The sequence below is a fragment of the Brachyistius frenatus genome, unplaced genomic scaffold (assembly GCF_029030835.1).
Source record: "Brachyistius frenatus isolate BFR_SWC_R1_liver_20210118 unplaced genomic scaffold, ASM2903083v1 Contig_197, whole genome shotgun sequence".
NCBI classification, from domain to species: Eukaryota; Metazoa; Chordata; class Actinopteri; family Embiotocidae; genus Brachyistius; species Brachyistius frenatus.
The window spans coordinates 277,616-294,953 of record NW_027210796.1 but is presented as its reverse complement, the minus strand read 5'-3'; the positions used below and the strand labels follow the sequence as shown (position 1 = coordinate 294,953).

Genomic DNA, 17,338 nt, shown 5'->3' with positions numbered 1-17,338 from the left:
CGCGCAAAAAAAAAAAGTTCAGTGCTCAGCGCAGAAAAAAAACTTTGAGTACCTTGTCTCGCTGCTGCCGTTCATCTAAACAATTTAAAAAAAATAATCTGTGCTCAAGAGAAAAAAACGCTTTGGTGGACACGGGCTGTAGGTATTTCAGAGCAAGCTCGTTGGTCAAAATGAACCCTAAGTCTACATTCTTTATGGAACGTGACCAGACTCATGGTGGATTCATATAATTCGCTCTCCTATTTGTCTCTTTACGTACACCTGTCTGTTAACGCCTCAAAATCTTGAACTGTGATTCTTCAGCAAATTACTTTTTTTTTTTTACATAATCATTAGTAAAACATTGCGTGTGTCTTGGCCTACCCCAACTCTTTAGCTTTGACTCCCCCTCCTGAGAAGTGATATGGAGATGCTACTCCTCTGAGACCACTAACGGATAGCCTTCATTTACAGCACTTTTGCTGATCTGAGTTTTCTGATCGTTATTTAGCAAATTGCATCTGTTGAAGTTGCTTTTCTATCTCTCAGTCAACAAAGCCTGATGTATTGATGTTCTGATGGGGCAACAACTTTTGACCTGCATGATTGTGCTTTGATACAGCTGATGAAGATTCCACAAAGTGTTTTAGAGTCCCACACACTGCCCCATTAGAAAACTCCAACATCTTCTAAACAGGATTTTGAAATTAGACATATCTAATGATTCAGCCTTATTCAGTCTACTTTCACCAAAATCCCTGTACATATCAGTCATTCTGTTTTTTTCTTAATTAAAGATTCTTCAAAATTATACAACAGCAAATTCGTTTTTTTCCCCCAAAATAATAGGTTGTACCATAATCGACAGGAGACCATTGATGTGAAAAGGCATTTTTGTGACACAAAACTGTCAGAAATTAAGTTATTGAAGATACCACCCTCAGATTCTACTGTATATAGGTGGTTGTTGGTACATATGTTTTGTTAAATAAATGTCAATCGTTTTTGGCACATGCGCAATCATTTCTTTTTGAGCGCATGCATGCTTCACCTCCACTGCAACAACTCCATCCTCGAGGGAAACACTGAGCTCATGAAGCCTCAGTGTTTGGAGCTGCAGTCAATTTTTTTTAAATTGTGACAAGCTGTTCAAGCACTTTTGCTGTACGACACTATTGCTTCCTAATCGGCTGCTTTTTATGTTTAAAATCATCGAAACAAACCCAGTGAACTTACTGATGGGCGACGGCAGTTTCAGGTTTTCTCCTCTGCAGTTTGTGATTTTGTTTTGCAGCAGTGGGATTGGTTTGTAGGACTGTCCGGTGGCTCGGTACATGGCCTGAACCCACAGCACCCGGTCTTGCTCATCATCGCAGGCAAACATGACGAGGTCACCTTCCTTCACAGCGTTAAAAAACACCCGACCACCCTGCCGACCTGAAGAAGAAAAGGAGGAAGACAACAGCCAAATTTGAAAGGCCTGTGTTTCAGTATAAATCACCAAACGAATCCTTAAACCTGGAGTTGTATTAAGTTACAGCAGCTTTTGCATATTTCTTGATGTATTTTTGATATTATGAGATGTGTCATGTTTTGCGACTACTTGTGGTGCACCATTAAATGTCTATGATATTCTTTCTGAAAATTCTCCTTTGCTGTTGAAGATTTTGTAATTGAAACTTTACCTCCTCAAAACATGAAAACAAAGCATAAAGCACTGTGTCTGTTTTACTGAAACATTCAACCTTTTTTTTTTTTTTCATTTTCTGATCGACGTAGTGACGTTTAGTGTTCTCAAGGAAAAATAATATTAAACTGAATATTCAAATCTCCTGCTGAAATCTTTGATATCACATCAACTTCTCTAAATTGTGACTCCACATTTGGATGCATGATGTCTGTCTGTCTGTAATTCTAAGTCATGGATTATATTGTGTCTATTTTAACGGTTTACTTAAAAAAAAAAAAAAAAAAAAAATAGGATGCTCCTCTCTTGACAAACCCCTTGGAGTCATCAACTAAAATGAGTGTGTGCAGGAAAGTGCAGCACAATTATGTGCATGGAGCACAAGGAAGCATAACCTTTGTGAGTAAGTACTTCAATTAACATTGCTTGATCACCATCAGCACCCGCAGTACACACATTTGTGTGACCACTGGTACATGTGCCTTCAGGATTCATCACCATGAACCTGAAACTTGAGCAGAGAGCGCGCATCAGATTTAGTGTCAATCATCCATTGAGACCCTTGAAATGCTTCAGAAAGCGAACTGCAATAAAACAGTGGCTCAGGCAAGGTGAGACGCATTTCAAGAGGGTCAGAAAGTCACTGTCCGAGACTGAAGAAGGCGCATCGGGTCGGGTGCACAACCGAGGAGGGAAAACATTCAACATGAACCTCCTGAACTGTGGTGCAATGGCAGTTGGTTTCTTCAATACGACAATGCGCTCTCAAGGTGCAGAAAATGCACGAGTCTCAGGCCCACAACAACACATTTGTGCCCTTACTTGCCTGATTTGGCTCCCTGCAAATTATTTATTTTCCACAAAGGGAAGTTGAAGCTGAAGAGTGGCTGTTTTGAAGTGAATCACTTCGGATGGTGCTTGTCGCGCTTATAGAATATGACTTCCAGGGAGCTTTCAAAGCGTGATAGGGGAGTTGGAAGTGGTGTATCGCTGCACAGGGGGACAGCTGCCGGTTTGAAATCTTATACATTTTTTTTTATTGCTATAGATGCATTCTCTAAACTTTTTGATCACAGCTCGTATGCCATTGTTTTACTCAATGTCATGAATATGACTAGTGCAGACCTCCTGACAACTCATAGCATTTTTATGAACTGTTCGGAGCTGAATATGTGTGCAACTGCCTGTCAACTTTTTTTAAAAATTACATAATTCTAAATTGTATCGAAGTTACAGATAGTAGTTCAAGTATTGGTCCTTATTTTCATAATAGAAAGCTGATGTAAACCAGGAAGAACTGGTGTTCTGTTTTTGGAAGTAAAAAAAATAAAAACAAATTCCAACAAAAAGTTTTTCTGACACTAACATCACATCAACAGGCTGTTTGCTGCCAGGAGTACTGCCCCCTTACGTAATGCATTGATCTAGGGCCATTATTAATTGTCCGGATAACCAGATATGGCGTTTACAGAAAAGAGTACGGCTTCATGTGAGAAGAAGCCGATGTGCAAGAAAAGGCACAAAACAGGTACAGTCACGGTACTAGAGTCTGCAAGAGAATGGAGGCTTAAAAATGACAAAAAAAAATCCTGAGACATGTGTTTTGTTCAGGTGTGTCTACCTGGTTGAGGGTCACAGTAGTCCACTGTGTAGCCATCTAGCTGCATCAGCTCCTGGGGCTCCGCCTTCTTCTCTCTGTAGCTGCACATGGCGAACGTGTACTGGCTAACCTGCAGGACAAAGGTGCACACTGATTAGCTAGAAATAAAGCACCGTTGAGAAACACACAGTCCTCAAATATACATGTCCATATTTTTTTTCCATTTCCTTTGCTTTTTCCGCACACTCATTTGGATTTAAGAAGTCGGTACAGTTTCGTGACACGTGTCCAAATGTGTTAAGTCCAAATGAAAAGACTGTTCCTATGACATATATCTAATTTTTATGTTTTCTCTAGATGAGCCTTTGGTAATTAAAACAATTGTTTAATCAGTATTTGTTCAAACACAATTTTAACCATGTCACATTTTCTTTGACTTTTAACTTACTTCACTTACATAAGCTTAGAAAACAAAAACTAACAGATTTCTTTTTAAAAACATCGACTCCTGCAATGATTTCATTTCAATCAAAGTTAAGACCTTCATGTGTGCCTCAGATCCAGACTTACTTTTAACTTCACCTGCAGCAGGGTTGAATACAGCTCTGGAAAAAATGAAGAGACCACTCCAAATTTTTCTTAAATCGGGATCTCTATGTGTATGGCAGCCATTGCATTCCAGTGTCTGTTGAATTCTAATACAGGCACATCTGATTCTACTTAATGAGGTACTGATTAGGTGATCACCTGAACCAAATCTTATTTAATGAAGAAAAGTATAAAAACCAGTGCTGTGGTCATCACTATCCTCTTTCAATAGGACCAGCTGGATGGCAGAAACAGTGCTAGTAGTACCTCAAAAGTAATTGGAATAACAAAAAGTGACTACTGACCATGCCAAAACAGTTAAAGAGAAAAGTTTTGAGTGAGGAAAACAAGGGTTCAATTATGGTTTTACTGGCAGAGGGATACAGTGAGCGTCAGGTTGCTTCCATCCTTAAAATTTCAAATACGGCGGTTCGTAAGAACAAGGTGAAGCAGCAGGCATTAGGGACAACAAATCTACAGACCGGCACAGGACAAAAACAACTCCCCACTCACCAGGATGACCACCAATGCATTCGAATTTCACTCAACAACCGTAGGATGGCATCAAGTGACCTCCAAAAAGAATGGCAAATGGCAGCTGGGGTGAAGTGCACGTCGAGTACGGTTAGAAACAGGCTCCTAGGGGCAGGGCTGAAGTCGTGCAAAGCTAGAAAAAAAGCCCTTCATCAACGAGAAGCAAAGAAGAGCCAAGCTGAGGTTTGCAAAAGACCCTAAGGATTGGACCATAGAGGACTGGAGTAAGGTCATCTTCTCTGATTAGTCCAATTTTCAGCTTTGCCCAACACCTGGTCGTCTGATGGTTAGACGGAGACCTGGAGAGGCCTACAAGCCAGAGTGTTTCGCATCGACTGTGAAATTTGGTGGAGGATCGGTGATGATCTCGGGGTGCTTCAGCAAGGCTGGAATCGGGCCGATTCCATGAAGGACGCATGAATCAAGCCAAGTACAAAGTTTTCCTGAAAGAAAACTTGTTTCCTTCTGCTCTGCAGCAGGACGATGCTCCATGCCACGCAGCCAGGTCAGTGAAAGTGTGGATGATGAACCACTAGATCAGGACCCTGTCATGGCAAGCCCAATCTCCAGACCTGAATCCCATTGAAAACCTCTGGAATGTGATCAAGAAGATGATGGATGGTCGAAAGCCATTAAAAAATAAAAAAGCTGAGCTGCTTGAATTTTTGCGCCAGGAGTGGCATAAAGTCACCCAACAGCAATGTGAAAGAGTGGTGAGAGCATGCATGAAAGCTGTGATTGTAAATTAAGGTTATTCCACCAAATATACATGTCTGAACTCTTCCCAAGTTAAAACATTAGTATTGTGTTGTTTAAAAATGAATATTAACTTGTTTTATTTGCATTATTCCAGATCTGAAAAGGCTGCATCTTTTTTGTTATTTTGACCAGTTGTCATTTTCTGCAAATAAACACTCAAAAATTGAAATTTGGGAGAAATGTTGTCAGTAGTTTATAGAATAAAACAAAACTTTTCATTTCACTCAAACACATACCAATAAATAGCAAAACCAGAGAAACTGATCATTTTGAAGTGGTCTCTTAGTTTTTTCCAGAGCTGTATGTACAGTGGGAACGGAAAGTATTCAGACCACTTTAAATGTTTCACTGTTTCATTGCAGCCATTTGCTAAAATCAAAAAAGTTCATTTTATTTCTCATTAATGTACACTCAGCACCCCATCTTGACAGAAAAAAACAGAAATGTAGAAATTTGTGCAAATTTATTAAAAAAGAAAAACTGAAATATCACATGGTCATAAGTATTCAGACCCTTTGCTGTGACACTCATATTTAACTCACATGCTGTCCATTTCTTCTGATCCTCCTTGAGATGGTTCTACTCCTTCATTGGAGTCCAGCTGTGTTTAATTAAACTGATTGGACTTGATTAGGAAAGGCACACACCTGTCTATATAAGACCTTACAGCTCACAGTGCATGTCAGAGCAAATGAGAATCATGAGGTCGAAGGAACTGTCCAAGGAGCTCAGAGACAGAATTGTGGCAAGGCACAGATCTGGCCAAGGTTACAAAATCATTTCTGCAGCACTCAAGGTTCCTAAGAGCACAGTGGCCTCCATAATCCTTAAATGGAAGAAGTTTGGGACGACCAGAACTCTTCCTAGACCTGGCCGTCCAGCCAAACTGAGCAATCGTGGGAGAAGAGCCTTGGTGAGAGAGGTAAAGAAGAACCCAAAGATCACTGTGGCTGAGCTCCAGAGATGCAGTAGGGAGATGGGAGAAAGTTCCACCAAGTCAACTATCACTGCAGCCCTCCACCAGTCGGGGCTTTATGGCAGAGTGGCCCGACGGAAGCCTCTCCTCAGTGCAAGACTTATGAAAGCCCGCATAGAGTTTGCCAAAAAACACATGAAGGACTCCCAGACTATGAGAAATAAGATTCTCTGGTCTGATGAGACCAAGATTGAACTTTTTGGCGTTAATTCTAAGCGGTATGTGTGGAGAAAACCAGGCACTGCTCATCACCTGCCCACTACAATCCCAACAGTGAAACATGGTGGTGGCAGCATCATGCTATGGGGGTGTTTTTCAGCTGCAGGAACAGGACGACTGGTTGCAATTGAAGGAAAGATGAATGCGGCCAAGTACAGAGATATCCTGGAAGAAAACCTCTTCCAGAGTGCTCTGGACCTCAGACTGGGCCGAAGGTTCACCTTCCAACAAGACAATGACCCTAAGCACACAGCTAAAATAACAAAGGAGTGGCTTCGGAACAACTCTGTGACCATTCTTGACTGGCCCAGCCAGAGCCCTGACCTAAACCCAATGGAGCATCTCTGGAGAGACCTGAAAATGGCTGTCCACCAACGTTCACCATCCAACCTGACGGAACTGGAGAGGATCTGCAAGGAAGAATGGCAGAGGATCCCCAAATCCAGGTGTGAAAAGCTTGTTGCATCATTCCCAAGAAGACTCATGGCTGTACTAGCTCAAAAGGGTGCTTCTACTCAATACTGAGCAAAGGGTCTGAATACTTATGACCATGTGATATTTCAGTCTTTCTTTTTTAATAAATTTGCACAAATTTCTACATTTCTGTTTTTTTCTGTCAAGATGGGGTGCTGAGTGTACATTAATGAGAAATAAAATGAACTTTTTTGATTTTAGCAAATGGCTGCAATGAAACAAAGAGTGAACAATTTAAAGGGGTCTGAATACTTTCCGTACCCACTGTATTCTTTGATTTTGGACTCACAATGCATGCAAAGGTTTTACAGAATAAACTATCAACCTGCAGCTCCCGAAGAGTTTTTTCTTTTCTTTTATTTATTTCTCTTATCTTAACATTGTTCTTTTTTAAGGCTTTAAGAGTAACGCCACACCTGAGTCACTTTGATCAATTTGGTAAAAGATGATAATATCAAAATTAGTAAAAACCCAGCGGTGCATTTTATAGTATACCACTTCCCACTATTATGTTTTTTTTTCACTTGTTGACATGAAGAAGAATCTGTTCACGGCACACTAATGTAAATTATTATTATTATTTTTTTTCCCACATTTTTTTATTTATCTAACAAAAAGCAGGTAGTACAACACCACATTGCTCCAATGGACTGCTGTCATATGTGCCAGTTCACCTGTTCTGGGTGGGAGCATTAGTGACGCTCAACAATGACGTTGGGTGATAAGGTCTGGCTCGCAGTGTCAGTTTCAGTAGAGCCCCAAAGTTATCGGATAAGGCTCAGTCAAAGTGGGGAAAAAACATATTTTTGGAGCAGGCTCTTTGCACAAGAGCAACAGACAGGGGCACCTACGTCATCTGTAAATTATTAGACATTAGAAAGAATATTTGTCACATATTTAAGGGCATTAGAAATGTTCAGGGCAGCCTGTTGTTAGAGGCTAGGGATAACTTCCAATGGACTAGCTTACCGAGAGGCCTCACGGTGGCTCAGGGCAGACGCCCACAAACTAACAGTATTTGTACAACCAGCGGGACTAGCACTAGTAGCACTCTCATAAAATGTATATGCAATTATGTGAGTAAGTTACACATATATATGCTACACTTTTGTGCATTACATACATACGAAGAAACACACTAATGTGAAATGCATGTAAGTAATTCCCCCATTACCACATCCAACTTGTACCCTGTGTTTGCCTATGTTTTTGTGCTGCTGTTCACTTATTGTTGTCCATATATTTTCTTACACCAGTGCATCTAACTTGTTGACCTTTTTACCACGTGTAAATAATTGCGCCGATTAAAAAAAAGAAATATCGCCAAACACTTGATTCACCATTTAAAACATGAGTCATGATCAATAAACACAAGATAGTCAACAAACTTTCTATGCTTTTACGTGACTTTTTAATATAATAAAAAGAGGTAAACTGACTTTTATTTCACAAGCGACATCATTTAACTTAAAAAGTCTGCTCTTGCCCTGTAAAACTCTAGAGTGATCAGTAAGTGCCTAGAAAGTAAATGGCAGCTCAGGTAAAAAGGTGTCAAAGACAATACAGAAACCAAAAACTGAAATAGCTTCATTCAGCAGGACTCTAATGCTGCGACGAGGAGTCCTTTCTCTTTTTTTAAAAAGCTGCAAAATTTTGAAAAAATAAATAAATGTGAGTTTATGAAAGATTTGTTTCAGTTTGAGGACATTTCTGTGAAGGTTTGATGCAACGCATTTTAAAGACAGACTAACATCATATTTTCACTGCTGCTGTACCTGAAAGAAACTACCTTCCCCTTAGATATTTTCAGACAACAGCTTTTTAATATCTGCCTTTTGCTGTGAATGTACTTCAGCTTTGACCTTTAGCCTTTTATTCTTCAGCTCGCAGGGTCTCTCTGATCTTAAGACACGATTTTGAATTGAATCACGGATCAAGACAAGTTATCTGATTTAAATCTCATGAGCTCCATACCTGAACAAGAACAAAATATCGTCTTTTCCAGCGTTTCCACACTCTCTGTCCCAGAGCATACAGGTACCTGCAACAGAAAGAAAAACATAACATTGACTGAAAGGACGTGAGGCAATGCTCATGTCAAATGCTTATGGTGGTCCATATGAGATGCACTTGATGTTTTTCTTTAACAGTTCATCTTGCGAGAAGGGAACCATTTAGCATTCTGGTGCTTTCAATGAAATTACACAATACTCCTCACCAGAAGGAGTTTGGCCAGTTCTTATAAAAATGCTGTTTCCAAAGGCAAGAATAAACTTTCAACCATAACCCCTCACACTCAGCCTTTTTTATTCTAAAATCAGCTAGCAAATGGAGCTTAATGTGAGATTGTTTTGTAAAATGTGAAATATGTTTCACGTGATATATTCACTTTTGGAGTTCAGTGGGTATCTGGTTGCAGAACATTGATATATTCTTCCCTCAAATAGCAAAATTATGTTCATATTCATTTCCAAATTTCTTCATTTGTTTGCTTGTCACATTCTTCATAATTCTCTGATAAATTTGACAAATCAATTATTTAAAACAAATTATTACTAACTGATCAAGAAAATAATTTGTGTTGCAGCCCTATTCTCTTGCAGCCATGACAACGCACCACAGTTTACTTGAGTACAAATTACAACAAAAAATAACAGGATATGACTATAATATTTGTAATCAAAGTAGAAAATATGTCTGCTTCAATCAAGACACCTTTACAGAATTTGCATATTCTCTTTTTGAAATCTTTAAAGACCTCTTTCAGTTGAAATATACTGGCATCTTAATGTAAGTCAAAAATGTTAATGAAAAAATTACATTAAAAAGCTTTTAAATGTCTTCAAGGATCATATTGTGTTGGTACTGAAATCCATTTAAAAGCTCTTTGAAGCTTTATCGCAATAAATCACACGTAATTGTGTAATTACTCCATCAGCTGTAAAAAATAACATTACTTTTCTCCTCTAACATGAATTTAAAAGAGTACATAATGAGTAGCTGTATGAGGCCTTGACAGAGACAGCAGCTCATTGAGGAAGTTCTGAGGAAAATGGAAGAATGACCAGCGTGGCCTCTCAATCAATGGCTGCTCCCAGGCCTCCTGAAGCGTGGGATACAGGCAAGTGCAAGTGAGGAAAATCAATCGATGGCGAGACCTTTTTCTTCAGCCCTGCTGCCCGCCCATAAAGAAAAGGCCTCCAGTCAAGGCTGCAGCACGTCTGGACAGAGAATCTGGGCCATTCCGCAGGACTCCAGGTTAACATGTGGCACTGCTCGCCAGCCACTTGTGAAAATTATTTGGCTGCCTCGTCCTCCTCCTCCTGCAGTTTCCATCATCCATTCAGCTGCACGATACCACAGCAATGGGCTGTGGATGCCAAGGAGTTCAATGCAGGCATTTAACAGTCCTCACTGCACAAAAACATCCATCTTTAACTGGTCATTTAGCCGGACATTCAAACTCTTACGGTGTTTTTAAAGAGGGATGGGGCACAAGACTATTAAAACAAAGAAATAATGTTTCCTTTATTTCTCATTTCTGTCCTTATATTTAGACATGCATTGTTTGAAATGATCATAACTGTTGAAAACCGTAGAACCCTAAAACTCTAGAAAAGGGCCACTTTTCATTGCTCTGTGTCAAAAACAACATTGGGTGCGATTAAATTTGGTGGTTGTTTGTCAGATAAACTAATATTTCAACCTGTACATTATTTGTAGTGGCAGCTGCAGAAACTGTTTTCAGTTTTTCATGTTTTACACAAATATAACACATTTATTTTGTATTGTGTTACACTGACTTCCACAAGTTGTTTTTTTTTTAGTTTTTTTTATATCACACACAGGTGCTTTAATAGTTGTTGTTCTAGTATCCAATTAATATGCAATAATTTATATATATATATTTATTTATTTATTATTCTTAATTCAATAATGATAATAGTTTTTATGATGGCATGTGCAGAATTACATATCAGTCTGAGGTCATCTTTTTCAGATTTGTTTCTTTGTAATCTCACCACACAGGCTGATTTTGTCACTTTGTAAAATAAGAAAATAAAAACTGGACAGTATTTTACTATAAATAAGCTGGAAAAAAGTGTCCATTGAACTTTCTACTTTTAAATCCATGCCTTTCTCTCTCTATGTCTTTCTGTCTCTCTCATTTTTTGGTTCAAGATATCCTGACTTAATTATGCCCCCCGGCCCAACTTGTAAAGAAAATAGAAATTGTTAAAAAAAAAAATATCATTTTAAAGTACTGGATTTTACAAAAGAATCACATTGATCATGACCATATAGCTGCAGTGCTGTTTTTCTTTCCTGTTAACTTTGAATGCAACCAAGAAGCAAAATTGAGCATCATAATTTTTTCTAAGTCAGAACATTTTATGTGAAACAGGATAATAAAATATATTTTCCCCAGAAAAGAATATGCAACTTAGTCACCATATAGAAAACTTGGTCATATGACTAAAAAGACAAAAACCTCACTTGTGCTCTCAAAAATATTATTTCACTCTCTATGTGCATCAAATGTTAAAAAGGAGAAAAAAAAACAATCAAATGAAAATGTTGGCACATTTTTCTTCTTCTGCATCCATTTTCCTGCCCATTTCACTCTAAAAATCAAATGTGCTCTGGCATCCTATTTGGGTTCCTTTTCATATTTTCCTTTTAAAGTCTGAACCCAGACCAAATCTTTCACTGTTTGTGCTCTTTTTCTTCACTTTAAGCACCAAAAATGCCATCATTAGTTGGCCTTTTTTGGATTTTATTTCTTTGATAATCTAGAAATAGAATTTATCTTTTTTTATCTTTTTTTTTTTTTTCCCCAAAAACACAAGATACAGGCCATTTAACATTTTTGAGTCACATATTTATAATGAAAATGGTAACAAATAATCTTTATGGAGAAAAATGTAGAAATAAGCCAGACATGATTCATTAAAGAAGTAACACATGAAGTGGTGGGAGCAAACTGGAGACAGGCTTCATTCACAGAGAGACTCGCACTGACCCCTGGTGGAGAATACTCAAACCTGCACCTGATCTGTATAATTTGTTTCTATCATCAGTGCTGCTTGACTTCCACAGTATTCAGCTCATTATAGCAACAGAATCTGAGAGCATCTGCAGAGGGCTGTTTGCAGGAGGAGGGAACTCAGGATGAAAACCTGAGGAGGTCTAGCGCAGAGGATTTGAAGAGTTTCTTCGCTTAGTCAGATGAAAAAAATCTCTTGCTACTCTGAGCATCAAATACATTGGTACCATTGGTACGGACTAATTATGAGACAATGGGTCCCTGGGCAGTGACCTGCAAAAGGCTCCCCATGTCTCCATTTGGGTTTTGGAGAAAGACCTCCGCAGTGAAAGTGACAGCAAACCAGTACAAAAACAAATGCAAAAACAACTACACAAAAGAATCTTAAAACAATAAAAGCAGATGCAAATCAACTACAGACAGAGACACAAAACAACAACAACAAAAAAATGCAAAAGGATACATCTCAGGTGGTGGTTTTGGATCAAAAACTGCATCTAAACTTAGACTTAGTTTAGAGAATTCAGACTGTCTGACTGCCTATTTAACAACCCATCCATGCATCCAGGATCTAAGCTTTGTAATGTGTAAAGCAGGGAGAAACTGTTGGCCTGACTCAGTCAAAAGAGGGAAACCCAACAGTTCCAAAACTGTTTAACACACAAACTAGACCAATGCTGCCAACGGATTGTTTAGAACCATTTGTAAGTATTCCGGATGTAGACTTTCATGTGACAGTTAAGGTGGAGTAGAAACAAGCTGAGAAAAATACATTAGTTTACACAAAACTAATCTGTGGAGACAATTATTGAACTGTTCATGTAAGTGCAGCAGTGTTCAAATAAACTATTCTCTTATCAACCTTTATCAGTTTAAAAATGTGGATTTGCTGCCATCTTCTGGATGAAATCAAGACTACACAACACATTGCCTCAGTAGGTTTTTAATACTTCCACTGTTTCGCATTGATCTAACACAGTAAAATGTTTCCCCCACAAAATGAAATGTTAAGCAAATGTAAATTTAAACTGATGAATATAGACTGGTGAAAACATTTTTTTATTAATCTACCTTATGGACTTTCCACTTTTTTTTAAACCTAATTAGGAAGAAATGGACAGATTTGTAATTTGTTTGCCTGACCAATATGAATTTCGTCGGGAGCTTTGACAGGTACGTGATTTACTTTCCTATCATTAATTAAATGACCTAAGCTTTTGTGCATAAATTCCTCCACCTTTTGTGCATAAATGACACAGTGACACTGCATGGCCTTTTAAGGCTGGGTAGATTACAAAAATCAAATGAATAGGTGAAAAGGATTTTGATTTATTCGTAAATTAATTGAAGGTTAAACGAATTAAAGGTCAGAAGTTTCACTCAAAAAAAAAACTCATTTAATTATTTATGGAAGTGGGATACATAGGATGCCCAAACCTGTTTGTGTGTAGGTTTGTTCATGCGCCCTATTGCCCAATAAAGCCACCAAAAAAGCCCTCGGCCGACTGCATGGCACTTAGACCTGGTATGAGCTGGCGGAAACGCCGGCCTGATTTCACCTAAAAAACGATGCAAAAATAGCACTGCACGAACGCATCTTTACCAACATACCCCTTGTCGCGTTGTTCCACCCATCTTAGCGCAGCCGGGGTTCATGTTGTGCCATGAAAATCTCAACTCGACAAAAAAAAAAAAAAAAACTTGTGCTGGACCAAACCAGCTTAGATTGGTGTTGAGCCCAGCTTTGTACGGGTATGAAAATAGGATCCCTAAGTCTATCCAAGCTTTGGATACTGGGTTCCTCCTCTGATATTTGAAGGTTCTGTTGTAAGGATTTAACAGTCTTCGAGGTCATCCTTCCATCCATCCATCCTTCATCTATAGCAGGGGTGGGCAAACTTTTTGGCTCAGGGGCCACATTGACTTTTAAAATTTGACAGATGGGCCGGGCCAGCACCAGATGCATACATATCAAACATAAACATAAAAAAGGCATTACAGTGTTAATACTTACATTCACTTTTAGTGGGAACAGTGTTGTTGATCACCTTCTCTGTCAGTGCATCGAAGTCTGCTGTTAGTTTTGTTGTGTTCTCAGAACAGATCTGAGGTGTTCATCACTCAACTGGGATCTGTGAGGTGCTTTGTTGGTGTTCATCACACTAAAAGTCTGTTCACACACGTACGTAGAGACAAACAACACCAGCATCTTCTGGGACATCTTCTGGATGTTTGGACATTTGGCTGCGCTTAATGAAGCATAAAACTCATCCAGTTTAAGAGAGTTGAACTTCTCATTTAAGACGGTGTCACATTGGAGATCAATCAGTTCCAACTGCAGCTCCTGTGGCGCCGTTTCAGGGTCTCGTGTGAAGGGACAAGAGACCAGCTGAAGGGACAAGACACCAGCTGAAGGGACACCACACCAGCTGAAGGGACAGGACACCAGCTGAAGGGACACGACACCAGCTGAAGTGACTTGTCAATTTTTCCAAAATCAGAGAACCGATGGCAGAATTCTCCGTGCAGGTCGTCCAGTGATTTCCTGTATGTCTTCATGTCCAGGACGTCTTTCAGCGTAGCCAGTGTGAGGAAATGAGCAAATGACTTGTTTGGCATTTGCTTTGAGAATAAAGCTAGCTTGGTTTTGAAGGCTCTGACGTTTGTGTACATTTCATGGGCAAACTGGTCTTTCCCTCGTAGCTTCACGTTCAGCTCATTCATGTGTGTCAGTACGTCCACAGCAAAAGATAAATCACAAAGACAATCTGTGTCACTCAGCTCAGGAAAATCGTCAGCTTTGTCAAGTAGCTCCAAAAATGAGATAATCTCCTGTTTGAGCTCCAACACTCGTTGACGTACTTTCCCCAAACTTAACCAGCGGACGTTGGAGTGGTGAAGCAAGTCCTGGTGATCAGCGTCAGTTTCTTCAAGAAACTTAATAACCTGACGACGGTGAAGTCCTCTCGCTCCAATAAAGTTCACCACTTCTACAACCGGCTTCACTACGTGGTCGAGCTGCAGGACGGATTTACACAGTGTAAGAAAATGTCCTCCTGCTCAGGGTTGTCCTCTTTCACCCTCTCCTGGATTCTTTTGAGCAACCCGACGTTTTTTCCAGTCAGATTTGTCGATCCGTCTGTGGTAACGTTGGCGAGCTACTCCGAGGTAGCTGGAGCCTCTCGATGACCCCGACACGCCGTCATACGAGTCCTCTCCCCACGTTTTCCCCTTCAGGGATTCCACGGCCAAAAACTCCTCTGTTATCTCAAAATTGTCATTAATCCCTCTGATAAAAATTAAAAGCTGAGCGGTGTCCTTTATTTTTCATCCAATGCCAAGAAATATAATGTAAATGACTCCGCTTTTTTGTTTCGCTTGCTAGCCAAGTCTTCGTTAATCAGCTCGTAACCAATTTACTACAACCAGACTATTTTCCTATGAATTTTCAATTCGATCTCGTTCGATATTGTTGTCATGTAATAACACAACCACAATGATTGCGCCACATCATCACGATGCGCCGTATCATCACGAAAGGAAACAAAACACTGTATACAGTATGTTGTTATTTGTGACAACAAATATGTGGGCATCTTTTTCTGCCTCCTCAAGTATCAAGAAACCTTTTAGGAAAAGACAATATTATCTGTTAAGTTATAATTGCTTTTTTTCCAACATGAATGGACGTTCACTCCATGACCATGGGAGAAATGTGGAACTAGTGCAAAACTTTTAGTTGACCTTTCAGTTAAGAAATACAAGTTTACCACATAACCACCAAATCCCAGGTTTAATTGCAGCTGGGGAGCTTTATCTTACACCTCTCTTTCACCCGTGCCTCTATCATCACTGTCAAATGTGCATTGAAGGTGCAAAAAAAGACGATTTAATGTATCAGCAGACTCACCCGCTGTGCTTCATATTTGGAGGTTTGTCCATGCGAATGGCCAGTTTTATCTTTAGCTCCGTGTCCTGGCTGCTCTTCGGGATGACCATCCGATGGAACTCTGCCTGCTTCGGTCCATTATTGGTCGGGTTCATGACCACCTGATGGGGTCAGGGAAAAAAAACATTAGCAAATGATTCGAAATTATCCTCAGGGTCGAGGTCTGGAATTTCTACTCAAAACCATTTTCTTCTTTTATCTTGCCTTTGTAAATAAGGTAAATAAATATTAGAATCAAAGGTATTTGGCCTTTCCCAAAACTAGCGCCATAATTAGCAATGCAATTACATTATAATCCTGACATTGTGTTGTATTTTGTGATAGTTGAAATATATATCACAGCATTGATGTCAGTCTAGCCATCAACTTATTGTTACTGTTGTTATGTTGGAATGCTATCCAGAAACAATATGACAACCTCTGCAGCTTCTGTAGGTCTCCGTGGGTCTATCAAGTCATATCAGTCACATCATGAAAATCCGGTCACGTTACGTCGCACGAGGGCAGATCATCAAGTTCTGAGATTGCTCCTGTTGCGAGTTGGTGTTACAAATTTTGTTGTTTGATAATCATCAGCGCGTCTAGGATTTCTCTGTGGACATGACCAGATTGTGCAGATACAATTTTGTGTCAAACTCTGGATATTGGCAATGAAGACCCTTAACATGATTCAGGAAGCCTATGGCAAATTAAGCAATCAGTGTGGGGAGATGTTTTGAGAGACATTTGCGCTTCCAAGGGGAGGACTGTCAAGCCCTGCCATCTGTGCAATGTTTCGACTGTCATCCTTGTCAACAATTTGGCCGTGACAGCTACCCATTTTCTCCTGCATCTCTGGTCCTGACAACAAAGAACAAATGTTCACTTATTGGCCAATACATCCAAGGTTCATGTGCAGAACAGACAACCTGAATTTCAGTATTGGAAATGGTATCTGGAGTGTGAAAGTTGGATCGGTACATTCCTTGTTTTGTAGTTTGTAAGCTTTAAATGTAGGCACTTCTGCAGATGGCACATTTGAAAAGAACAATGTTCAAGGTTGTCCTGGTTTTCTTAGCTGTAGATAATAAAGAGGAGGGTTTTTTTCCCCTCCTAGCTTATGTGGGAATTGTTGAATTGTTGGGTTTCTCTGTATAATGTTGTAAAGTTCTGCTGTAGGGACTTTAATGTGTTAAGTGCCATGAAATAACGTGTTGTGATTTGGCACTATATAAATAAAATTGAATTCAATTCACTGTGCGTAACTCAGCAAACGTCAAAGAAAACTGTATGGTTGCGCTTCTGACCTGATGAGCCTTGTGTCTTGAATTGTGACTGCCTCTGCCTCTCTTGAAATGTAAATGTCACTTAAAACACCTCACCAGGCTCATCATTTTCATGTTGTTGCAGTTGGTTTTCTGAAGATATTCAAGCGTATGCGTTGTTTTTCTCCCACGTTTGGTAAAAAATGTCACCGGTGAAATCACCAATGCGCAAAATACCAGTCATCAGAAATACACTTGTAAAGCAGGTAATGATAGTGATCA

At 39.5% G+C, this 17,338-nt stretch overlaps 1 protein-coding gene across 1 annotated transcript in view; it reads right to left on the bottom strand.

Annotated features, from left to right (window-relative positions):
* Positions 1-17,338, bottom strand: part of cadps2 (Ca++-dependent secretion activator 2) — a 233,305-nt gene that overhangs the window by 121,940 nt on the left and 94,027 nt on the right. Inside the window, exons 8-11 of the mRNA XM_069718728.1 lie at positions 15,774-15,913; positions 8,791-8,857; positions 3,288-3,396; positions 1,216-1,416 (exon numbers count right to left, since the gene is read on the bottom strand). Coding sequence (XP_069574829.1) covers positions 1,216-1,416; positions 3,288-3,396; positions 8,791-8,857; positions 15,774-15,913 — 517 coding nt within the window. The remainder of the gene's footprint in view (positions 1-1,215; positions 1,417-3,287; positions 3,397-8,790; positions 8,858-15,773; positions 15,914-17,338) is intronic.